At 40.3% G+C, this 25,835-nt stretch overlaps 1 protein-coding gene across 1 annotated transcript; it reads left to right on the top strand.

Annotated features, from left to right (window-relative positions):
• Positions 1-25,023, top strand: LOC130161975 (SH3 and cysteine-rich domain-containing protein 2-like). The gene is made up of 11 exons (XM_056365381.1): positions 1-129; positions 11,392-11,767; positions 13,148-13,242; positions 18,338-18,422; positions 18,634-18,746; positions 18,872-18,935; positions 19,904-19,959; positions 20,127-20,215; positions 20,878-20,929; positions 22,430-22,567; positions 22,873-25,023. Exons 1-11 carry the CDS (start codon positions 40-42, stop codon positions 22,969-22,971), a joined length of 1,257 nt encoding a protein of 418 aa, XP_056221356.1. The 5' UTR covers positions 1-39; the 3' UTR covers positions 22,972-25,023.
• The last annotated feature ends 812 nt before the right edge of the window (positions 25,024-25,835 follow it).

The following is a 25,835-nucleotide window of genomic DNA, read 5'->3' as shown; positions in this document are numbered from 1 at the left end:
AAGTTTTGCAGCTGAAGGAGCATTTTCTCTTAATCCAAGATGACGGAAATCAGTGAGAAGGAGAATGAACCACAAAACAGGGACCTTCACCGACCCCAGGCGACCGTGCCCAGCCAACCTGAATCAAAGGTAACAACACACCTGTGCAAATAGAGGAGTATCTCACGGTAAAACATAGAAAAAAGAGGCTGTGAAGCATTTGTGGAGAATTTTGACCAAGTTTAATATTTATTTATGTCTCGGACTCGTTTTACCCCCTGCTCTGTGTGTAAATGAAAGTATCTCTTAATGGGAACGTCGACTTGCCCACACAACTAAGTTGTTTTCTCTCTTAAGAGGCTAATTCTGTAGTGTATGCATGTCTTGCATAACAAGTCTAAGCCGCTTTACTTCTTGTAACTACGCTGACCTTAGAGTTAGAGGGCAAAGATTACATGAAGGTGCATGTGTGTTCTCTGTGGCATGTGTAGAGAATAAACAATATGTTTGAGAAGCCAATTCAAGAGTGGGTTTTGGAGTTTTCATTAACTACAATGATGAATTTAACATCACTAACTACTATTATCCCTTACTGACTTTCTCCTTGAATCAGTCACCTAGTCTATAGAGAAAGATCTTCAGACAGAGGTGCACAATGGAGATAGTGTGAAAGAGGCTGCAGTATAATTTAGTTTTTATATATAGGCTACTGCACAGTACATGTCACAGCATCCCATAGCAAAGGAGTTATGAGCCTGGTGGACTTGCATATCCTCTCTGAGAAAACCACTGGGACCATTACAGAGCACAGGATGCCAAACATGGTAGAGGCATGACCGGATTAACCTGCTGTGGGACCCCTGGGCAAAAAATTAGCAGCTGGTTCCCTCTAATCTCCCCCCATGCTCTGTTAAATACAGTTTGTTTGTTTGTTTTTTACAGTTTTTTTCTGATTGAATACTACTTAGCATCAGAGTTGTTGCAGGAGTAATTTGATCAACCATATTATTTTTGGAAATATGCAACATATAATCATCATCCCAGATCACAAGACGTACACTACACATCTACTGTCCCATGATGATTAAAGAAAGCATTTACGTTTTCTGCTCCAGCCACTTGGAATAGTCTGCAAAAGGAATTTAAATTGTTGAATCTGATATCTCAGATCACAGAATACAGGACTAGATTCTAGCTAACTTAATTTTCGCCTTAGTTTGGTGTTGTTACCCGTTTTTAGTGTAGTTTCATCCATTGTCGGATTTTGCATTGTTTTGTTTGCAAGTGTTTCTGCAGCTATCTTGGCCAGGTCCCCTTCGGGTTTCCAACCTCAGTGGGACTTGACTTGTTTAGGCTAAATAAAATGTATAGAAATTAGACACAAAATGAAAATAATAATAATGGTTTTAAAACTACATTTTGACTTGCTTCAATATGGCACCTCAAGATTAGAAAGTAAAGCAGGACCCACATTACAGCCTTTAGTGGTGCATATTCACAGACAAATTTTCAATGAACTTAGCGCAAAACACTGTATTCTTGAAGCTCCCTGTAGTTCTTGTGTCCCAGGGCGGTTGCCTGCTTTGCTGGCAAACCACAGGTAATAACCTCAGTTCAATTATGAACTATTTAAAAAAAAAAAAAAAAAAAAAAATAGATGGGCTTTTTGTTGCTGAGTGATCTTTCTTGATTAAAAAAAATCGAGCTGAACTTCAAACTGAGGCTGCTCTTTCTAAATTCTCATTTACTGACTTGACCTAAATCTCCTGCATCACAATTTTTTTTTTTTTTTTACATTTTCAAATGAGCTTCAAGAACAGCCTTAATTGCAGCAGCAATCACAGCAAGAAATCACATTATGGCAATCCTTTTCCAGTCATCACCACAGGGACCTGGAACAAGCCCGACAGAGCAGGCCTCTTGTTTCTATTTGACAACAGACAACACAATGGATGGTGGGCGTTAGGGGGCTGCGTGAATTTATGAGCCAATCAGCTAGCAGATGTTTGCTGTGTCTAGCTAGGGGCTGGGTCATAATTCACACAAATGGCTGTCCAGACAATACAGAACTGGGAGGAAACAATCTTCCGAGCTGCGTCACCCATGTTGCTCTGTGTTTGCCAAGCCCCTGCTGGCAGCCATGACGGATTCACATCCCACAGAAGAAAAAAAAGGGGAGGGAAAGATCAAATGTGTGTTATAACTGGGGTCTCTTTTATAGTAGTCTGCTTGGGGTGTCTCTAGAGTTTCACTGGTTTCTCTCTGTCACTTTCAGTCTTCTCACTGCATATCGCTCTATTTATTTCATAACAATTTCTACCTCTTCTTCCCTCTTCTACCTCCATGTCTTTCTCTTCCTGAGTTCCACTTACTGCCTCTTTCTCATCTCTTCATCAACTCTCCTTCATCGCTCACTTTCCTCTCCCTCCTTGTCTCTCCGCCGTCCCTCGGCTCTCAGAGTATTTATTACAGTGCTAAGTGAGCCCACCAGCTTTCTAGAGTGCTTCTAATAGAGACTGTGACAGAGAACGGATAGTTATTCCACCTCCTCCACCTACAGGCAAGGTGATAGCTCCAAAAATATTATCATTCCTCTCTAATCACTTGGAGCACATGCCGTTCAGGTGTCTTGCATTTAGTGAGGTGCAGAAAATCTGATGATGACGAGGAATATTTGTGTGTAAAGTGGAAGTGTGGAAAGACAAAGTAATGGTTAGAGGAATAGTTATCATTTTGGGAAATGTGCTTATTCACTTTCTTGTTGAAAGTTTGGATTAGGAGATTGACACCACTCTCATATCTGTATGCTTAACATGAAGCTGCAGCCAGTTAGCTTAGCTTATTTGTAAATTTGGTGTGCAGTAAAGAGTTATCAATCTTACATATACACCTTTAACAGCACAGACAACACCAGGTGCACAAGGTAAATAAAAATAAATAAATAAATTATATGAGTGATGGCTGCTGGACTATGCAGTTTTGGACTATGAACCTTTGTCCAGAAGGAAGAAGCTGAACTTCACTGTTCAAAGGGTGGGGGGAGTCATTTAAAATTGAGCCAGCTATCTGCTGTAAATGCCTGGTGTATAGGGACGCTAGATTTAAACTGTGACTCACCAGTCACCTTACCGGACCATTTAACAATTTGATTCAGAGAGTTCCTGCTCTTTAAAGATAGGTTTCCAAACCAGACAGCAGAGAAAAAGATAAAATCAACTCAACAAAAGCACAGTACAATAAGGTCATCATGCTCTTGTCAATGTGGAAATGGAACAGTTTCCCCAGACACAACCATCACTGTTCCCTCTTCTTGCACAAAGCTTCATAATTTGTCTCAAAGTTTTGTGTCAATAATTGTCGCAAGGTATTTGTAAGATTGAACACAATCCACTGTCATCTTTAATGTGACTTCATATATGTTGGCAAGTCTTCCAAAATGATATCAACTATAAATTATCATATCTTTTGTCTTAGATATGTGTAGTTGAAGGTAGGACTCGTCACACCACTTGACAAAGTCATCTCGGGCCGTGGTTGGTCTCATTGTCCCGGAGCCGGCTAACAATAACAGAGTCATCTGCATACTTTAGGATGGTCCTGTTTTCATACCTTCTCTGACACATTTATTTGTAGAGGATAAATAAATGCGGTGTAAGCTCACATCCTTGTGGGGAACTCCATTTACCCTCACTCAGGAGATAGTAGGTGGCTTTTGATCCTTGGACAGAGCCAGGCTTGCTGTCTCTCCCTCTTTTCAGTCTTTATGCTAAGCTAGGTTAAGCAGCTGCTGGCTATAAATTTCATATTTACCTTCTACACATAAGAGTGATATCTCAGCAAAAAGTGATTAAGCATATTTCCCGAAATGTCAAACAGTCCCTTTAAGCTACACGATGCCAGAATCTGCTGCTACATAAAGTTTAATATTCACAAAAGACAGTGAGTTTAAATGCTGATAATGCAAGGTGGTGCTGTGGCCCGGTCCGCAGGGTCTTCACACGGCCCATCACGTTCTCGGCCAACACAAAGACATTTTTATGAGGTGAAATGATGGTAACGGTTTCTCTCCGACTTTGCCCTTCACACTAACTTCCCAGAGCTCTCTTTTCTCACTAACCTTCCTATCAGCATCCTTTCTCCCCTTCCTATCTAATTAATTTCTTGCTCCACTCTTAGAGTATGTATTCCCTATCTCTTTTTCATTAAATGAAAACCAAAACCTTTTTCCACCTGCACTTCCCCCTCTCCTCATCTTTCTGTCTTCATGTCGTCCCCCCCCCCCCCCCCCCCCCCCCCCCCCCCCCACCACGCAGCGCTGAATGACTGGCTGAGTGTTTGAAAGTGTAAAGATGATTTAAGAATAGGATGAGAATTGTGCAAGACCAGGGTTGCCAGATCAGTCGGTTTAACCAAACAACAGTTTGCATTCTTTATTAATTAAGACTCAATTTCAAATTCCAATTTGTTATTTTTACAGTTCACTAAACAAATCATTTTACTCAAATGTTTAGCTGTAAAACCGGAAAATGATGCTGTTATATTCTGTTATATAAGTTCTCGATTCCTGTGTCAGTAAGTAACTAAACTTTTTTAATACAACTGCTGATGTGTACCAGCATGTGTGTGTACCACTGATGATGATGATGATACTGTGTGTAGATGACATTTCTGAACAAAGTGTGTTCATCCTCCTTGTGCTTGTTTCTTCCATATCACTGTTAGCAGGGTGGATACATCAGTCACTCAACTGACTTCTGACAGACCATGATATGTTTGTATCTCGCATGCCAGAATGATTGACTTGTACTGCTGACCTTTGAAACAAACTTTAGTCTGACTCTGAGAACAGATGAATGATTAGAGGGAGACAGGCAAAATGAGAACGATGGAGAGAGATGGAAATTTACAGTGACAAATGAAGTGAAAATACACAAAGAACAGGACATGAACGCTGCATCATCCGTGAAAGAACGCAAACTGATAAACCAACTTAATGTTCTATACAGCGTCACCATCCTGCTCATGAGTCCAGTGTTGGCCCAGCAGTGTATGATTAATAGTGAAGTCATTGAATTACTGTCCTTGATTGAGATCTAAAATGCTGCTGATCCAGCAGAGTCCCTTGTGCAGTGTCAGGGTAAGAGTGGAGTCTGTTTGGAATAAGTATGCACTTTGTTTAGTCCTCTGTTTACTACTGACCTTTGGTTGCTGCTTTAGTGACAGTTATATTATTTTCTCTCTAAAAGGCAAAGCTGTTGATTTAGTGCAGTTGAGGAAATAAAGTATTATAATGGATAGTTCTGATCTTCAGTCTGAATGACAGATTCACCTTGAAAAAACCTGAACAACTTTGACTACATTAACAAATAATGTTCATTCATAAAGACCTTCTGTTGCCTAGCAACTATGATGTAACTTTATTGTCAACTCTTCAAGAGGGTACTGCTAGCAAGTCACTGGCATTGAAATAACATTTCATTATTAATATTTTTTCTTAAATGACTTTCTCTCCAAGTGTAAGACTGTTTTATCAACTGAATAATTCAACCTGCGTAGAAAATGTTCTCCTTTTACATTTCTCCCTCATTTATGTGAGAGAGAGATTCCTGAACAAACCCAAGGATCCAATTTATACTTTGAATACAGATATAATAATCTTGCCCTGCACCTTGCACCTCTCGATGTTTCTCTGTACTCTTGTACTTTAATTGATTCCCAAGGACTTTGAGTTTGGTGTGGGACTGTTAAACAAAAACCTACAGTGAATTAAACAAGTTAACTGACTGACAATAGTGACTCATTTAGATGTACCACAGAAAACAGGAAAATATACAAGTCACTTATCTCACTGTATAACAGTCGGTATAGGGCTGCGTTTCAAATTAAAAACGGGACAGAGAATCACTATTTTATGTCTCTGTGTTTGTTGAATGTAAGACAGTACAGCTTTAGTGGGTGTAAATGATCATCCATTAATCAAATGTAAACAACTTGTGAGTCCCCCAATGAGTGTTGTTCTGTCACCATTGTGTGAACATCAAAGAGATGTTGTGACAGTCACCTAATGCTAACTGCAAAAGCTCCTTGTGCAGTTAAGCCCTTTAAAGGGCTGGATTTGGAAATGCAAGCTCCTTTTGCTGCACACTCAGGCAGACAGCCTGTGAGCTGGTGGAGTCTTTGCTACCAAGAGGCTCATGCATCACTAAGAAACAGCCCTTCAAACAATAGTCTGATATTTGGTAGCCACACACAGAGCTGTGAAAGTGACAAGACAGAAGCACTGGAGAACATTTTACCTTGATTCACGCCTTGTCTTTCACCTAATGTATTAATATGCAGTGTAAAGAGGTTAGAGGGACACCTCAGCTTCTCTTCCTCATCTGCAAAGTCTTATTTTAGCTTCTCCGCCAATCTGAGTTTGTAAATTTCTTAATCTATTGTTGATAGAGTCTATAATATGCTTAGTCATGACATTGATTTGGTAAATAATAGGCTACAGGAGAAGTCAAGTACGTCTGTAAAAGAGCACACGAACCTCTGAAGTAACTTAAATCTATTACACATCAAAGTGTCATTACATCTGAATGTAATTATTAATACTATTTTTTCAATAACCATACTAAAAATTCACTTCACATACACAGTGCTTTTTGGGTAGTTTGAGAAGACTGTAAATGTCTCAGCTACTTAAAATCCCCCCAAATCCCTCTAATAGGTCTACATAGAAATGGAGAGAGAAAATGTTATATTTACTGTACAGAAAAACTGTAGTTAAACTGTCGTTTTCACTCTGTTCAAGTGAGTTGTCAATTTGCTTCAAGCCCTATCGCCAGCAGTGCAGCTTGTGCAGTGAGGCCTTACTGCTCTCTGTTGGCACAAAAGGTCGTTTCAGTGGGTGAACTTTTACCCAACAATGTCCTGCTGGAGCCGCGCCTAATAGGGTCACCTTTAATTCAAGGCTCAGGTCACTGCGAGAAGAATACCAAACTTAATCAGGTTCCAGTGTGTTCAGTAATACTTTGAATATCGTCAGAAGCTAGAGATGTCCTGAGAAAAACTCTGCAGTGGGCATGTCGTGTGCAATAGCTGGCAGACACTGGGGAGTGTGGGGAGTCGCTCAACTGTGTCCCAACTGCAGATAAAGCTTCTGCAGAGAGGCAAGAGACCATCCTGGTCCATCCTTGACCAGATGTAGGAATAATAGGTAAACACTGAAAGATTATATATGCCACCTTTCCCACAGAAACTGATGTTCATTTATTATTTCATGAGTGAATTCTAACTAAATAAATAATCTTTGACACCGTTTTTAGGGGAGGTTCCAGAGAAGAAACAAATTGTGTTCTCTTTTAGAAAGTTAAATTGTCTTTACTGAGTATGAACAAGGCTAAACTGAAGTTGACTATTAAACTTAAAGATGTGTTGAAATCTATAACTGTTACTGGAGAGATTTGATTTTCTTTCATGATGCTGTTCCTCAAAAGACACTGTAGAAAAACAAGGGGAGTTGCCTTTGCATCGTAGTGGCAGCAGGATGACTTTTCGCCTTTCACAGGCATCTTGTGTGAACACGCACCCACCCCACTTCTTAATCATTAATTTATCCAGGCACTCCTCACAACAGCCTATTTATAGAAGCCTTCACCAAACATCTCTCCGCTCTGTGCTCGTTTTCAAACAGCTGAAGAACAAGGCCGAGACATCGGCTCTGTCTCTCCACTGTACCGCTCGTACCGTGTCTGTCAGAGCGGCGATCAAGAATGGCCCCGGTGCATTATTGGGCTTTCAAAGACAAGGGTGTTGATAGTGGCGGTGTGGTATTTTCAGTCTAACTCATCTTTTATTATATTTTTCTTTCCATTTCTTCTTTCTGTTTTACCTATCTTCTTCCTTTAACTGCCCCCATACTTTCCTTGTCTTTTATTCTTTGCTTCATCGTCTTCCTCGAACCACAGTCTGTTCTAGTGCACTACACTACTTGCACTGTGATGAGCTAATTGCTGTCAGTAGTTCAGCGTGTGATGGGTCTCCAGTTCTATGATCCATAAATAGACTTTTCTGAACCTTTCGTAGAGACACAAGAGAACGGAGAAATATAGAGATTTGCATTCATTAAAGCTTTGCTTTTGACTTATGTTCTGCTTTCAGGGAAGGACGTTGTGGGATATAAGAGAAAAGCTATACTAACACACACTATAACACAAAGCCATGCATATATAATAAGAGTAATCACAAAGGCTAGGAGATAATTAAAATAGTGGTTGTGTGCAGCTCTAAAATTTCAGAGGCTTGGGCAGCTTTAATTATATTTTTTGTTATATTTGTAATTCTACTTTGCACTTACATTGAATTAAATATGAATGACTGGATAAATTTAGTTTTTCTCTCAAGAAACTTGCCTAAATGTGTTAAAGACCACAGGTTAAACCCTGTTTTTATGATCACATCCCCTTAACAGGCTTAATAGGCTCTGTAGGCTTCACCACAGTGGAATCAGAAGCCCTCTGGTAGTTATTATAGAGGATACTATATTACTATATGGCTTGGATGTACTAAATTCAAATTACAGTGTACAGTTACAGAGCTTGTTAGAGGGCAGAACATTTGTGAAACTGTCAGTCAAATACACTAATGTTAGGGCATTCGTTATAACACCATGGGATTTTATCTGCCTCCACTCTTCTGGGAAAGCTTTCCACAAGATTTCTCAACCTGGCTGCAGAGATTTCTTTCAATCAGCCCCATGAGTGTCCCTGAGGTCGGGCTCTGTTGTTGGCTGAGAAGGCCTGGATTGTATCCGGCGTTCCAGTTCATTCCAAAGGTGTTGAATGGAGTTGAGGTCAGGGCTCTGTCCATGGAACAACGGTCAAGTTTTTCTACACCAAACTGGTAAAACTCTTTATTTATGGACCTCATGTCCAAGTTGGGTAAACGCCATTTTCTAGCAACAAGTTTATGTTATTTGGAATTTTGAGGTAGGGAAAGTAGTTTCTTTCCTGTAAAATATAAGGTTAAATTGCTTTGAGTTTCTGTTGTAATCTTGAGCAGCTGCTTCGCACACCTGTAAAAAAGACAGAGAAGAAGAGTGTTGTTGTGCTGAGGTAAAGTGATGGAGCAAGTTGTTTGTAAGGCAGTCTCCTGTTCATTCTTCAGATGAACACAGAACAGTATGAAGTACAGATGGCAACGACAGAATGTGAGGGGCCAAACTAAAACCTTTTTATTAAAAAAAAAAAAAAAAAAAAGTCCCATAAAAAGTGACACAATTTGACGAGCATTCACATTCTCTCAGCCGTATTCTGCATTTTATCTTGGGCTAATGCTGAACTATGAAAGTGTCCAGAACAGTTGCCAAGCTGCAAAAATTATACTGCATCTTTGTACATGTGGAGAGCAACACTTTTGCTGGTCTATTTCTTTGACAGCACTTAAGCATAAACTTTATAGGATCGGTTAAATGGGATCATGTAGATACAGAAGCTGTTGAATAATAGGCCCACTGATGAACTGTATAAATACACCCACTTACATCTTATTCATGTAACTTTTATATATTACTTTCATTCTTGCAGACCATATAGATTATGATGGAAATATTGTGCACTGCCTCCTGTCAATATAATGTAGTAGTGCCCAATTATATCTAAAGCTACAAATTACAAAATACATTAAGCATTAAACTATTATATTTTAATTTTCACATCTGCCTAGGTTAAATCCCCATTTATGTCTTTGTTCCTTTAATCTTTGTAAAAGCTCAGGGAGGTATATTAGCCTATTGATTATCAGTCATGTGTGGCCTAGATTGTAGCTGAGGAAATTGTTCCTTTTTCCCTTGGAACTGAAGCAAAGCTAGGCCTTCAGTATAGGAAGATTAACAAAGCCAGACAAGTTTAAAAAAAAATCTAATAGAGAAGAACATCCATTACTGAATGGGCCACCAGTCGAGCCAAGAAGAGGCCATTAAGGAAAGCATGGACTCAGCTCCCTGTAGAAAACATTTATGAGAAGCACTCACTAATGGGTCAACAGAGAGGACTCTTTTCATCACTCAAACTAATTGGCATCTGTGAATCTGTAGCTTAAAGAAGAAAAAGAGGAAGCTGCTCAATGCTATTGATCAAATTTTGTGCGAGGGAGTGCAGATGGGCGATGTGGTGGCTTTCAAGGCTCAGAGGTGCAATAGACATGATGAGGATGCTACCTTCATCCATATAACACACATAAAACTGACAGAAGGATATACAGTTAGCTTTTCTTGCAGAGGAAACATCAGTTTTTTCCTACATTGCTACAAACAGAAACATATTAATGCCAGAAAAGTAAAAGAAGGTATGAGGCAGGACTCTGATTATCATAACAATGTCCTTAACCCAGTCACAAACATAGGCAGTTAATGAGCTCTGTGTAAATCGAGGTGGTACTCTACCGTCTGAGGGACCTATTACATCCATGCCCTCATTCTCCAGGCCATTCTTAAGAGTAGGAGCAGTTATTATTTCCATATATTGGGTCCCATCGCTCCTAAGTCTCTGTAATTGTTTGTCATTATCAGTTTCCCTTTATTGGTGCCAAGAGCACTGGATGGCAAGCATGTGGGAAATGGAGGCACGCACAGTCAAAGATAAACACGATGTTTGCCATGCATCACTGACAGCATCAAATGCGAGGGTGCAGGCCGCTCAATAAAACTAATCAAATGTGAATTTTAAGGGGTATTGACTCCGGTGGATCTAAAGAACAAGGGGTGGGAAGAAGAAGATGGAAGATCAGAAGCCAGCCTGGCAGGGCAAGGGCAGTCAGAGGGTAGAGCAAACAGACTGATTTTTAACAGACTGATTTCTCAAACACTGCACAGCCCCTTGAGTCAGGCACTTTTTTTAAACTTTTTTACAGCCACTTCTATAGTGCAGAATGTCATAAATAAAAGAAAGGGTTGGACTGTCTCATGTTGTAATGAATCAAGTCACTTTTGTCACCCCAAAAAAAATTGAAGGCTGATGCTGTTGCTGCATGTGGATGTGGAAATAGGCAGCTGCTTGCTAACACGTTTGCAGTATCAAGTTAGAAGGTGATAATTTGTCAATGTTGTGTTCATGGCTTGTTTCTGCTGCACCTCACTGGCCTAAAACAGCACAAAACAACATCCTTAATTAGTATTTAGCACTCAAAAACTTCACCACCTGTGTGTGTGTGTGTGTGTCCGTGTTTTGTTTAGTGTGTGTGTGTGTGTGTGTGTGTGTGTGTGTGTGTGTGCACATGTCTGTTCATCAGATTAAATTGACAGTGTCAGCAAGCAACCTCAAAATCTTCGGAGTAGAAATCTGACTGAGAAAATGGTTTGTAAGGCCTTTGTGTGTATTGTCATTAAATATGACATTGCCCAATTATTATCTTCCTGTTTTCTTTCAGTTGCAGCGGCTGAAGCGTTCCCTGTCCTTCAAGTCAGTCATGCGCAGCAAGAGTGTGGACAACTTTTTCCAGCGCAGCAATGGCGAAACCCGCCCACCCTCAGGCCTCATCACTACACCGCCACCTCCACCATCTCCTCCCCCCTTCTCTGAGTCCCCCCTGGCCTATGAGCGCTCTCCCTCCCTGTCCCCGACAGTCAGTCCCAACCCTTCATTGTCCTCACATTCACCATCTATCAGTCCCTCACTGTCCGTCACCTCCAAAACCCAGCCAAAGACTCAGGCCCTGCCGGTGCAGCCGGTCAAGACCCACTGTTTCCAGGAGCATGTCTTCCGTAGGCCTGCCAGCTGCCAGCGATGCAAACACATGATCCAAGGTAGGTTAATTAATCCAGTTTACGACTGGCCCAGATTCTTTGAAAAATTAATATTTCATTCATGGAAAGGATGCAGATGTTGGCAAGGTGTGTTGAATCACTCACACGATGAAAGTGAATGTGTTCCAGGAGGAATTTCCTGCAAAATGCGGAACTAAGCCAATCATCAGATACTGTTTAATGTTAGTAGTTATGTTGGTGAGGTAAACATAGTGAATATCAAAGTGCTTCTCTGGCTTGGATTAACATTTGCTTTAAAGTATCATTTTAAAACCAGAAAACACAATACAGTATATGCAGACATTTCTGCTCCTGGAACTTCTGCCACTTTACCCAAAACAATGACACAAATTTTATTTGTGGTTCTCAAAGGACTGTGGACATTCTGTTTCTTCAGCACAAAATCATCTCAATGAAAATTCTTGACAGCAAGCTCTGTGGTCCAGTCTTTACACGCCTACACTGGGAGTTGTATTGTCTTTTCCAACAACTGATATATGGACATTTCTCAGCTGTGCTGTTCGTAAAACAAAATCAATTGGACAGTTCATTTGTCTTACTAGCATCCATTAAAATGGGATGGCTAGTTGCCTCTCAAAGAAAAGAATTTGTTATTCTTTATGTCTTGGCAGGACATGTTCCTTGAATCTAAGAGTTTATTACTCAGTTTTAACCCAAAAACAAACTTGGAAAGACATGTCAACTCACATTTTAATGTGTCTCAAGTCCATGCTGTGCTTTTATAATCCTCTTTTGCTTTGGCAAATTGACACCAGAGAAACTGCTCCTGATTTATAATCCACTGTAGAAAGAAGCAAGCGTGTGGCTGGGTATAGAGTAATCAGCTGGTTTCAGTCGTCAGATCAGTTCAGGATTGTTATTATGTACGAGGGACACACTTCTGAACTGTAAAGCTTGAGAAAAAGTTTTCGGCTTCCTGACCAGTCTTTAAGGCACATTGATCCGTCACAATTCAAGGCCAAGTCTTTGTGTGCTTTCAGTATTGTGGCTCTTATGCTCTAGATGAGACTTTATTTAAACAGTTTCAGTTTATACAGACAGATCATTTCTTAATTTGTTTATTGTGTGTGAAATACGTATCAGTTGCTTTATTAATTAGTAAAACATTTTGTGATATTTGCTCTAGGAAGGAACATTTAACATACTGTACCTTGTGACATACAGTCAGTCCACAGAAAACATATTACACACAGACCGTGAAGCATGCAAGTGTCAGAACCGATATTTAGACAGTTTACTTGCAGTGCAGGTTCCACATGTGAAACACACATCTGGTGCATTTACAGAAACATTGACAGCCATCAGTCTTCAGTGGACAAATAGGGCTGCGTGTTAAAGTGAATGTTGGTGTCTTTGCAGGGAACTCAAAGCAGGGGCTGCGCTGTAAAGCCTGCAAGATGGCGGCCCATCTCTGGTGCTCATCAGAGCTCTCCCAGCAGCCCTGTATTGGCAAGGTAAGAACTCTTCAGACTGACTTACAGTATCGTCAGGTTTCACTGCCTGGAACTTTCCATCTTTATGAATCTAACAGCTTCACCCTTCTGCCCACATATAATAAATGGTATCACAGACTTCTGACACCTAGCTTTCTGGAGATGTTCAGTCATGTAGTGTTAACATGGGTGTGAAACTGTCTTGGATTCTCCTCAAAGTCTCACGAAAGTAGCTGGTTTTGCAGCCGTACCAGTGACATACATTTAATTTATTAATATTGTTTTATTATCATCTTTTACATCTGTATTTTCTCATTCCATGAAATCAGTCACTGTCTTGGGGAAGGGAACAATGTCACCTTTGAGAAGACAACTGTCATTAGGATAAAATGCTTAATCACCGGTCAGCTTGGCTTTTTTATTAATTAATAATATTAAATTCAATGCACTTCACTCTGAGCTTATCGGCTTACTATGGTCAAAAATGTGTCTTACAAAGTTTTTTTTCATATTTTGTGCATTTGTTTTTAAAATGCACTGGAAACGCACAAGTTCTGTAGCGCAGAGACTAAGCCAGAATGCATTGTGTCAGCAGAATTAAATAGCAACTGGATGCTGTAATTGTCTCTCTCAGTCAGTTGGCATAGCTTTTAGTCCTGGTAATATGCTTAGCCTCAAAGCCCCCATCTTGTTAAAGGAGGATAAATCCCTTTTCAAACCAGCAGACACACAAAGGTAGGGGTTATAAATGGAATGTGGATTGACCAGAGCTTTGAAAAGTCGACCAAGACACAGAAAATGTGTGAAAGGGTAGCAATGGGATAAAATGATCTACCAACTATAAATGCCACAAGAGGAACAAAAAGCTGAAGAGGATGACACTGATAAAGTTTCAGTGGCCAGGTCCCAACATTTTTTCACTCAGCCTTTTTGTCCTTCCTGCCGCATGTGCTGCTCTTCTCAAATAACACCGTCCTCTCTTCCTCTGTCTTGTCTGGGCGCTACATTTCCTCCCCCGGCCCCCCCTCAACTCTGTTGGAAAATCAATATCTCCCTGTACCAGCTGGTCTGGCTAATTCAGTGTGAAATTCAGTGTGTTTGAGGCGCTCACAATCCCTCGAGGATATGACACGGCAGGCTCTCGCCAAGCCTTCAGCAGTGTCCTTTTCGATCACTGCACACTCATCAAAGCAAGGATTAGGCATTTTACAGAAACCGGATGGAGTTCGAGGCTACTTCTTGTAAATCTACCTAACTTAATGTCTGGGGTTCACTGACACCAAAGTGCGTCATCCAATGTGTTTGGTTTGTGTGCAAATAGTTTACTTGTGAAATTTTACTTAGATTGCATTTTAAGTGCCACTATTATTCAGGTGCAATTTTGAGATTGTGGAATACTGATCATACAGATTTGAAAATCAAGAAGAAATGTAGAAAAAATGGACTGTAGAGCTGTCTTAAGGCATCAAATGTCCCTGTAGTTGCAGAAATACTTGGGCATCATGATGATATTATACTTTAATCCATGTGATTGGTGGGGAAAACTAGCAGAGTCGAAATGCCAGTCACACTCTTGGGATGACTGGAGGCAAGACAGAGCAGCGATGTAGTTGCTGCAGGGAGGAGAGAGGAGAGTGTCAACCAGCAGCAGAGTCCAGTGAAGACCAGGAGGAGCAGTTCATCTTAGTGTGACTAACTATGAATATATCAGTGCACATATGATGTAAGTCATTCACAGTGCTGTACCTCAGTACACTTTTCAGATACCTGTACTTTACTCAAGTATTTTTATGTTATGCTACTTTACACATCTATGTAGGGAGGCAAATATTGAACTTTGTCCTCCACTACGTTTATATGAGAGCTATAGTTACTGGTTAGTTTGTAGAGTGTAACATTTTACTTACTGTACAAACTGCAAAAATCTCCTTATTCTGTTGTCTTTCAAGATTCCCACACTTATTTCTAGAAAATTCTTGATACAGGTTGATTTCTATAGGAAACAGGTAGAAATGGCCTAATGTTTTGACAGAAAAAAGATTCACAACTCAGTAACTAAAAACTAATCATCGTATAAAGTAGTTCAAATGAGCTCCAGTTTGGCCAGCTACAACACTGAAATGCTGCCTAAAGGTGAATGCATAGATGATTATAAGCCTATAAAATGTCATAGAACAGTTAAAAAAAAGAAAGAGACAGTTCTTCATAATGAGGACTTCTACTTAAGTAACATTTTAATAGATGACTTTTCCATGTAACAGGTATTGGCACAGCGTGGTAAAAGATCTGAGTACTTCCTCCACCTCTGGTCATTCATAACAAACAATAAAAAGACAAATTTGAGCAGGCTCAACTTCCACAAGCCTGTGTTTATGTAAAGTAGAGAAATTAAAAATGAAAGGGGAATATGGATGACGACAGGTCATCTGGCTTGCACTCAGCTTGTTTGCTTTGTTCGCTCATATATGACCAATTGTTTTAAAATGTCCTTAGAATCGAGCGGCTTTAAATGACTTTGGAATCATGACAACCTTTTGCTAATCGATGTTAATCAAACTTAAAGATGTATTACAGTTTGATTGAAGAAATAAGCCTGCTGAGCTCCGCACAAAATAATTACTCCTGCAGAAAAGCAACACACACACAAGCAAAGTGTGAAATTGTCTCTTGCCTCATGTCTTAAAGACTTACACTCACCATTACTAATATGCTGAGATACAAACGTAAGGGTAGCGTTTGGCTATTTGGTGTGAAAGGGAAGGTTTCTGATGAGGAGGAAATGATTTATCTACCGGTTCTGAGCACATTAGTTTGTTTCAGTTTGGAGATGAGGCCAATCGTCACTCATTAAATTAGCATAATTGGAAGTGAGTGAAGCATCTGCCCAGTTTGTTTACACAGAGCTCTTTTATTTTGTTTGTGTCCTGTGTTTCCTGTGAAGCACTTTGTGACAAATAGATTAAAACAATGATAATGAACAATATTCATATAAAAAGCATCACAAACTTGGCCAGAGCTCTATGTCTCTGCTGAGCTGCAACAATTAATCGATAGGGCCATCGACAGTAAATTTTGTTCTATTTTATCCATCCATCCATCCATATCTTTCATTTGTCCGAGACAAGCATCAGATAAGCAACTATTTTAATGGTTTATTAATTGTTGTCAAATGCTGGATATCATTACAAATGTTGCTAATTTTGAGTTTGTCATAGTTTCATGTCGTCATTCAAGTGTAGAGGTTAAGTTTCTGCTCTGTGATCGAGATGAAGACAAGATTCTAGGCAAATGCTTTTCTGTCAGTCTGACAGCAGCCACCGCACTCCCTCAGTACCTCAAAGCAATGTTTCACTTTTGAATGACTTCTGTACTTAAAGTCTACACTCACAATATCTGTCATATCATCATGGCGGTCATTTTGATTCATGTCCTTGACATTAATATATTCCTTTACTCTGATTATCAGACACTGCTGATGTCATTGACAGTCTATAGATAAATTATTTATAAATGATTTCTCACTTGTTACATTATGTAGCCTGTGCAGAATATGTATTTTACTTTTATTTGCAGGGAAAAAAGCAACAGGTTTTACATGAGGGATGTTGTCAGCAAAATAATACATGTCCCCGTAAATGCTGTTTTATTTTGATTTTATTTTGATTTTATTTTGAAACTAGTTCAACCACTGAACGTGTCACAGGATGGCAGGAAGATAATTCAAAGATTGAATACGTTTGTCTTATGTCATTTTCAACATGTATCACTTCCTGTAAAACAGATGAAAAGAGATAAATAAAGCTGAGATACTATCTTTATAAACGGTTTCTATTTGCAGAACACAAAATAGATTTATCACAGCCCCTCTGTCAAAAACAGGACTTTGTAATGTTATCTCTTAGTCTGATGAGTCATGTACTGTAGCTAAACATATTTCTCCTGCTAAATAAAGAAACACGATCAGATATCAAAGCTTGTACAGTACCAGATCTGCTCTCCTCTACAGTGTGACAGAGACACACCTTTGTGGTGCTTCAGTACGCACAACCATGCGGATAAATTTGCTTGAAGGCAGACAAGAAAAAAAGTTGTCATACTCCATTAGGCATACAGCAGTGTTGGGGGACATTTCTTCAGGAATTCAGTGTTAAAACTAATGGTCAATGTATTATTGCCACCATCAGTGGGCAATGATAGAGCCAGTGCAATAATGCAGTGATAAATCATATCATGTGATCTAACCTACATGTGTCAAGATGGAAAAGTGTGTCAAAGGGATTCATTTTGATTCTCTTTAGCACTGAAACAGTTTGCATCAGTATATCAGGTGATTAGAGGTTGAGTCGTCACTGTCTGGTTATGGTCTCTGTGAAATTATGACTTCTTTTCTTTCTCCTACAGTCCATAAACTGAGGGGTTCGGATGAGAAACGACCACAACACAGCTTGATGTAAAAATGAGCAAAATGTTCTTAGAAGTAACCCACAAGAGAGGCGGTGCAGCAGCCCTGCTGCCTCCTACAAACTACTTTCATATGCAGCTTTTCTGCATTAGTGATTTCCTTTCAGTGCCAGAAAGAAGTGTGAAATTCAGTCATGTAAAAGTAAAAAGTAAAGGGTATGGAGGTCAAGATGGAGAAGGGGCATTAGTGTTTTCCTTTGACAGTTGTCTTAGTTTCACACCCTGTTCCATACTAATAAACAGCATTGCCTTTTTCATTATTTAACCATGACCTCAGTGTTCCCCTTACTGTAAAAAAGTGGATTTACAAGCCTAAACTTCCCTTTACTGAAAGCATACATTTACATACATGCACAGATATTGTAGGAATAATCGAAGATGTTTGGAGGATGTGTACCAAGAGATGACAATAAGCAAAATATCTGCATCAGAATGATTTGTTGGACATTTCAGTTGAGCTGAAATACTGAAAGAACACCCAGCCTGCTACTCAGCTTTCATCGCACATACTGTAGGCTCACTTCTCCCAGATAAAACCACAGGTATTGTCTTACATCTACCCATTTGTCTTTTTTTTCTGCCTCAAGTCAAATTTCTCCTTCCCCTGTCCTCCCATTTCTGTCCCTTGTCTCCCCGCCTCACTGCTGGCGTTCAGTCAGGAGCTTTCAAGAGAAACTTCAGCTCTCCTCTGCTAACCATTGATCCGTTGGGTGTGGTCAGAGAGGCTCCTGCTGCTCAGGGTGAGTGATGGAAACGCTGGGCTGATTCAACACAGCACCAAACAACTGAAATCTCAGGATGACTAATGACCACGTCTGTGGCCTTCAGTCCTTGATGCCTGACAGGTCACTGTGTATGTGTGCAGGGGCATGTGTGTGTGTGTGTCAGTATAGTGTCAGCTATAAAATTGCACATATGTTGCTCTGTTCCACCTTGTCTGGCTGTGTGTAGAAGCAGATAATGGCATTGTCGACCCTGTGTATGAAGCACTGCGCTATGGGACGTCGCTGGCTCAGATGAGTCGCTCCAGCTTCGGCAGTATCTCAGAGTCGCCCTGTCATGAGGTATGAAAACACACATACACATAAAATACAGGGACAATACCAGTCATTCATTTCAATTCATGCTGACATCAATTATACGTAGAATGTTTTTGACTTTGCTGGCTGCAACCTTTTCTTTTTTCTAGCTAGAAAAACCTCAAGACAAACTAGAAAATCAGCCTATAGCTGAAGAGGAGCACATCCCAGGAAGTAAGTCAAATCATTTTCCTTTGACTTTCTAACTGATAAATGGTCGTGCTGTAAGATGAATGTTGACATGCCATTAGATACTCTTCTCACTGTTGGACATCTTTCATTTGTGATGGTCAGTTAGATTATATTTTTGCTTACCCACCTGTGTCATCTAATTCCTGTTTCTGTAGTAATGTCTTACATTTTCCCAGACTTTTGTCAACCTGAAAAATTTCAACACTACTTTTATCTATGTGGAAAGATTGCATTCTGGTCTAGCAAGGCAGCTATTCGGAGACATCACTGCCTTTCCTGCAGTACATTTCTCCTCCTATGAGGCTTTCCTCCTGTATCCAGTCTTTGTGCTAAGCTAAGCTAACAACCAGCTGGTCACGGCTTCACATTTACCCTACAGACATCAGAATGGTGTCAATCTTCTAAACTAAATAAAAGCAAATAAGTATTCCTTTAAATGTCATTGTCATCCATCATTGAAAGAGAAACAGAAATTTAGACTAACAATGCATTGAACTCAGAGACGGATGATTCATCGTCAATGTATTGTTCAGATTATTTGTTTCCTCTGCAACATGTTTCTGACAAAGGAGCCATGCAAACCAAATGTCCAAGAGTTAAAGAACCGTATTACCATAAGACACAGTACACTGTAGAGGTGGTGTGCTTGTGTGTGAGTCTACCCAGTACTTTTCCCTCTCTGTCTATAGTCCCAGGAGAGCGGATCATCTCTGTTTGTAGTGCTGCCACTTTACAGTTAATGACCTTGACTTCGGCCTTCCTTCTGTTTGCAGCACAGTGACAAGGCCTCTCTCTCTCTCTCTCTCTCTCTCTCTCTCTCCTTTCTCTTGCACCCCCTCTCTTCCCCCCCTGTTTCCGTTATCTTGCACGTGACCTTTCTTTCTCTCTCACATATTGTGTTTCCCTCTCTCTCTCCCTTTCTCTTTGTGGTTATACGTCTGTCTCTCCAGTGCTCACTCCTCCTGAAAGCGAGAAGGCTGATTCAGAAGACAGGGTCAGCCTGAAGGTGTGTAGTCAGCATTCCTCTCATCTTTCAGCCTTATTTTTCTTGGTGAAACTGCACTCTGTCAACCCCCTTCAAACTCTCCATCCCTTTCACTCAGTTTCAGACACACAAGGAACATATCGATAACAATCTTTAAATTTCTCTCTGTGTATTTGTGTTTTTGTCAGACTCCCAAACGAGTAGAGGTCCACTCCATCCACACCTATGTGGCTCTTTACAAGTTCCTGCCTCAGGAGAAGAATGACTTGGAGCTACAGTCAGTCCAGTTTCTTTGTATACTGTATTTCAGTGTATGAGAGTAATCAGTTGAGATAGGAGGAAATGTTCACCTGGCCAAATTTTTACTGACACTCACACACCATCTGCCTCCTCAGCGGGATGATTGTAGGGGGTTGAAGGGTTCGGGGTGGGAGGAGGAGGAGCGGTGCTGGGAGGCCGGGAAGGACAAACAGCTGCGAGTGTGTGACAGAAGAGGAAGAGTCTGTATGTTAGTAGGTGCAGGAAACCGCTCAGTGTGGTATGACACCCACGGCTAGTTTGGAGGATGCTGTGCTAGAAGACAGCACACGAGGCGTCTCTTCACATGGACAGAGCAGTCCAGTTTCCTCAAAGAATAACTAATTTCACGGTGACATTTACAATAGTGTATGTGAAACAACATGGGACAAGAACTCTAAGAGTGACATACAGTGATGAGTGCTTCCTGATTAAAGCCTAGTCTTTTAACCTAATTGTGAAATCTCTGTTTTCTAGAGGAGAAATGGTGAGAAATATCTTGTTCATGTATTGTCACTTCTCACTTCTGCAAACAAGACTCAAATCAGAATTATAGCTTGATATGAAAGCAGTAGAAATGCTATTTAAAGGTTGCCCACTATAGAATTAATTGCTTTGTGTGTCTGTCTGTTTTTCCTCCAGGCCTGGTGACAGAGTTCAAGTCACAGATGACTCCAACGAGGACTGGTGGAAGGTGGGGAAAAATCTTTTCTGTTCAGATGCACTAATTTGTGTCTGTACATTTTCTCTCCATCCATCTTTCGTTCTTTCTTTGTTCTAAGCCAGTGTGTAGGTGAGTAAAATACTCTCACCATGACTCTCAGGATTACCTTTGAATAGATACACACAGTCCCACACATATAACCTTTACTTCCACAGTCATAGCCTCAGTTGAAGTCGTTCCATTCAGCTTATCAGAGACACTAAGACAGAAGAGTCGGTGGATGTGCTTGAAGGACATCGGTTGTGGATGTTAGCAGAGCTAGTTAGAGGAAAAGAAGACAGATTGCAGTCTGTGTTTAATGAGGCAGCTGAAGATCTTAACCTTCACCTGCCACAGGACAGACAGGTCTTTACATAAACGAAGCACCAGGGAAAAGTAGAGGGATATACACTTCAGTAAATGGCAGGAGACATATTTTCTCTTTTCTAAAGAGTCTCAGTATGAATTTAAGAGAAAGAACTTTTAAGTGATTTGAATAAAATGTGCAGATACTAAACACTTTGTTACATTTAATGTTTTTGCTGCTGGAGCCATAGTTCAAACCAAAAAAAACAAAAGCCACCTCGTTGTTCTTGCCCATCTCTAAGGCCATTTTAGTGTTAGACAGTTCATACTTAAATGCTTATGGTGAAGGGACAAAATATACTTTATTTGATTTAAATCTAGTACAATATTGAATTCAAATAAATGTAAATTTATGTAAAATGACACAAACAATACAACTGTTAATGTACTGAGATTAGCTGTAATTTTAAACCTTGCAAACCCCAATTAGAAAAGTCACATTTAAACGCCACAGAAATCTGCTATTTCACTGCAAACATGTCTTAATGGCCAATATCTTGATATAAGCAAAACATGTGACTCTGAAACTCATGGGCTTTGTACGCTTGCTTGCCAGAGTCTCTGAAGAGAATAGAGGGGGATTAGGGATCTGCAAATACAGATGCTTTTTGTTCTTGTACTGATGTTGCTAATTAGGGAACAAAACCATTTTCCTGCTAATTGTACTGGTTCATTCCAATTTCATTTTGTTACTGTGATAGAAATGTGATGCATATTTAGGCAACTGGTCAAGTAAACAAAAATGAAAATGCAAAGTATCTCATTGTGTATGCGCAGGCAAGGACTGTCAAGGACTGTGGTGGAAGCTGCCTGTGTTGGTTTTGCTATTTGTGTTGAAACATGAGCAGCAGATGATTGAAGTGTAGTGGTTTCTTTTTGTCAAGAGGGCAGCAAATTGTGGCGTGGGATTGTGTAGAGGGTGAGTTTTACTCAGACTGAGGGAGATCATCATTAAAGGTTTTTGTACTGTGGTTCAAACAAAGCAATTAGGAACATTATTTACTATTTAAGCCTCAGTACAGAACAGAAAATATCTATTTATACTTTATCTTCAAAGACTAACTGTGTGTGTGTGTGTGTGTGTGTGTGTGTGTGTGTGTGTGTGTGTTTGTGTGTGTTAACCAGGGAAAAAGCAAAGACAAGGTAGGATTTTTCCCAGCCAACTTTGTGCAGCGGGTCCGCCCTGGCGAGCGGGTGTGGAAGGTCACCACTGGTTTCCACGGTAACCGAGACAAAGGCCAGATGACTGTAAAAGAGGCACAGGTGAACACGCATTAAAATTCACACTATTTCTCTCTCTCTCTCTCTCTCTCTCTCTCTCTCTATCTCTCTCTATCTCTCTCTCTCTCTCTCATTTTAAAATGTATGCAAATTCATGCAGAAAACTGCTGAGATTACAGAGGACAACATGTTATGGCTTCCAATTCAGCTCACTTTTAGCCTCAGTCCACAAACTGTATCACATCACTGAATGTCACTTGCACCTCCTCCTGCTCAATATTCTTCACTCCTCCTCCCCCCACCCCACCCCACCTTTCCCTCACCCACTGTTGACTCCCCCTCTGCAGATCTGTGTGGGGAAGAACGAGGAGATTGACGGTTTCCTCCGGCTGACTAGCGGGAAGAAGAGAGGCTTGGTCCCTGTGAAGTGTCTGCTAGAAATATGATGGCGGCTCACTTCCCCTTGACCCTCAGTTTGATAGAGAAGTTCACTATGACGGAGGAATACTCAGGAGTGTTTACCCAACACCTCACTGACCGCCAACCACCCACCCCAACCCCTCCAAAATCTGGCAGTGAAGTAGCAGCTTGAGTGGACGATGATCCACAACTTTGCTTTTTACTGGAGAGGATTTTAAAGGTTAAGACTTAAAGGAGGGGGCGGCTTCTTTAGAGTTCTTTAGAGCTACTTTTCTTGTAGCACAACTTTACTTTGTGTGGTTTTATACACATTCACAACAGAAATGTAGCATCATATAGCAGAGGATGAGCGCGCAGGAAGTCTGGCTACCTCACTAGCCATCTCCATTAGCCTTCCATCTGCAAAAAAGGGGAGAGGACTACTTTATTATGATGTCAATGCGTGTCCAAGCCTAAAGGACTTTGTGAGCAAACTGTCTTCATTTCATTGTTTGCGTAGAGACATAAGAGATTGTGAAAGATTGTAGCTGTTTATCGTAGTTGCTTGTGCCAACATGTTTTGGTCGATTGTTTCAAACCCTTACACAGATTTTCTTTAGTAGATTCAGCTGAGGATATAAACTATGACTATCCAGTTTTGGATGTGCAGGCTGCAGCTCACGATGTGCACACATCTGCTGTTGTGATATGGATTCATGATGTGCATATGGTTCACTCATGCTCTGACTAGAAAATGATTCAGGTATTACATTATGTAAAAACCCAAAAGTCTTCTCTGCTACATTTTGGTCAAATGAAAGTCATAACACACACACACACACACACACACACACACACACACACACACACACACTGGGGTTTCTGTTTATCAGACTGCTCTCCAGTGATTAGATTACAGTACATTTTTGCTCTTCACAGCTCTGATGTGACAAATGCTTTCCGTGCACCTCGGGGAGCCTCTTTCACAGTATGCCCTTCAATCACACCCTTTCTACACACACTAACACACACAGATTTTATAGTTCACTCCGCCCCATGTAACTCTAAAATCAATCACTAGAATCTGCTTCCTGTCATTGTACTCTCAGCGTTGTTTATCCGTATGTAATGTCCAGTAATACTCGCTGTCATATCTGGTTGTGTGCTACAACGTGAGGACGGTGTGCTGTCTCGACTGTCTGATCTACATGCTTTTTCTTCCAGGGAAGAGCAGAGCAAAGAAATACTGCAATTCAGGATGATGAATTCAAAACCAAACTCAGTGTTTTTCTGTCAAAAAAGTGAGAAAGGCTGTCAAACAAAGCTGTCAAAGACGTGTTGAATTTTTGATGAATGGCTACTTTTTCTCCCAGCACATGTGGTTACTTTTAAGTAACACTTAGGGACTGTTAATTGTTGCTGTAATTAAAGGTGATAAAAGGCAAAATCACCTCACACCATCTGATATATTGCTGTCAGTATAAACCATAAAGCAGTGACAAACTGCCTTTGTTACAGCAATAACTGTAAATAAAAATATGACAGTATTTGTAAATAGCCTTATGAAGATACTATATATATTGGCTCTGAATAGCACTCTGAGCAAGAGGTTTGCAGCTATCCAGGAGCCAACTAAGGGCATTAACTTCACAGTTATAAATTACAGGAGATTATTGTTTATGGTCCCACTTACCAATGTATGCACCTCTATGCTCAATTAACATCAAGCCCTGTCAGCACAAATCTTTTCAAATACTATGCACAACAGTTCTAGTCACTCACTTTATTTTGTACTCTGCTTATTTCCAGCGGCGCCTCACACGGATTAGTGTAAACTTTTGCAGTGTGGCTAAAGATTTGAATTTGAACTCCAACTTCCAGGAGTCTTGCAGCTTTTACAACGTGTCCATCTTGGATCAGTCTGCACCATGCTAATCCTAAACATTACCATCACTGACTAGAACCAAGATTGGCTCAGGATCAGTATTACCCAGGTGAATTCCCTTTCTCACTTTAATGCACACGACCAGGCTAGTTCTCTGCATGGCCAACTGCCCTGTGAGCCTCACATCTCTCAATAAAGTCAGATGAACTCTCAAGCTGTGTGCTTTGTAATTCAGAAATAATTCATACTTTGTTCCTCGGTTGTGTGCCTTGGTTTTTCTCTGTCAAGAAGGCTGAGAAGGATGAAATGAAGATTTGATTTGCAAAGAGCTTATGGCATTATCAGTAAAGGCAGTACATTGCAGCTTTAAATCTGTGCTTCTATTATAAGTCTGCACTCATGATTATTTCCTCAATGCGAGACAAAAAATAATGTTTCTCCTTCTCAGTCCAATGTTTAGTTCTGAAGACCATGACAATTAGGAAAAGAGCATTTCATTTGTCAAATCTTGCTGCAGTGTTCAAATATCAAAAGGCAATTGAAACCTTAAACTGTTTTTTACCTCATAAATGCTGGAACTTCTGTAAAAACATCACATTTTTACTTAAGTTAAGGTACAAAAGTATTAGCAACAAAACAAACTTGTTTGACAATTATTAAGGAATTGACATGTCCAGTAAGTAGAAATATGTTGTAGCTGGAGCTAATTTGAACTTACTTATAACAGTGTATCATTAGTAAAATATACAGAGTACTTGAGTAAATGTACTTGGTTACCTCCCACCACTGTATGGGACACACATGGACTGGTGTGGAAGACTGAAGGCTCACGGTAGACTAGTAACTGGAGTTGCTTCTTCTTCTGTGTCCTTCACCACTTCCAGGGTCTTTTTTTTGTTTGTTTTTTTTTACCCCATAATCAGACAGTGGCCCTGGCTAAAGATTCATTAGTAATGTTGTCAACCACACTTCTTCATGAGTTGACGTGTTTTATCAGTGTGTTGAAGACATGAACCTGGACAGTGA

Source organism: Seriola aureovittata, chromosome 21 (genome assembly GCF_021018895.1).
Source record: "Seriola aureovittata isolate HTS-2021-v1 ecotype China chromosome 21, ASM2101889v1, whole genome shotgun sequence".
Lineage (NCBI taxonomy): Eukaryota > Metazoa > Chordata > Actinopteri > Carangiformes > Carangidae > Seriola > Seriola aureovittata.
Note: the sequence above shows the minus strand (reverse complement) of the source record. Positions and strands in the feature narration are given on the sequence as shown.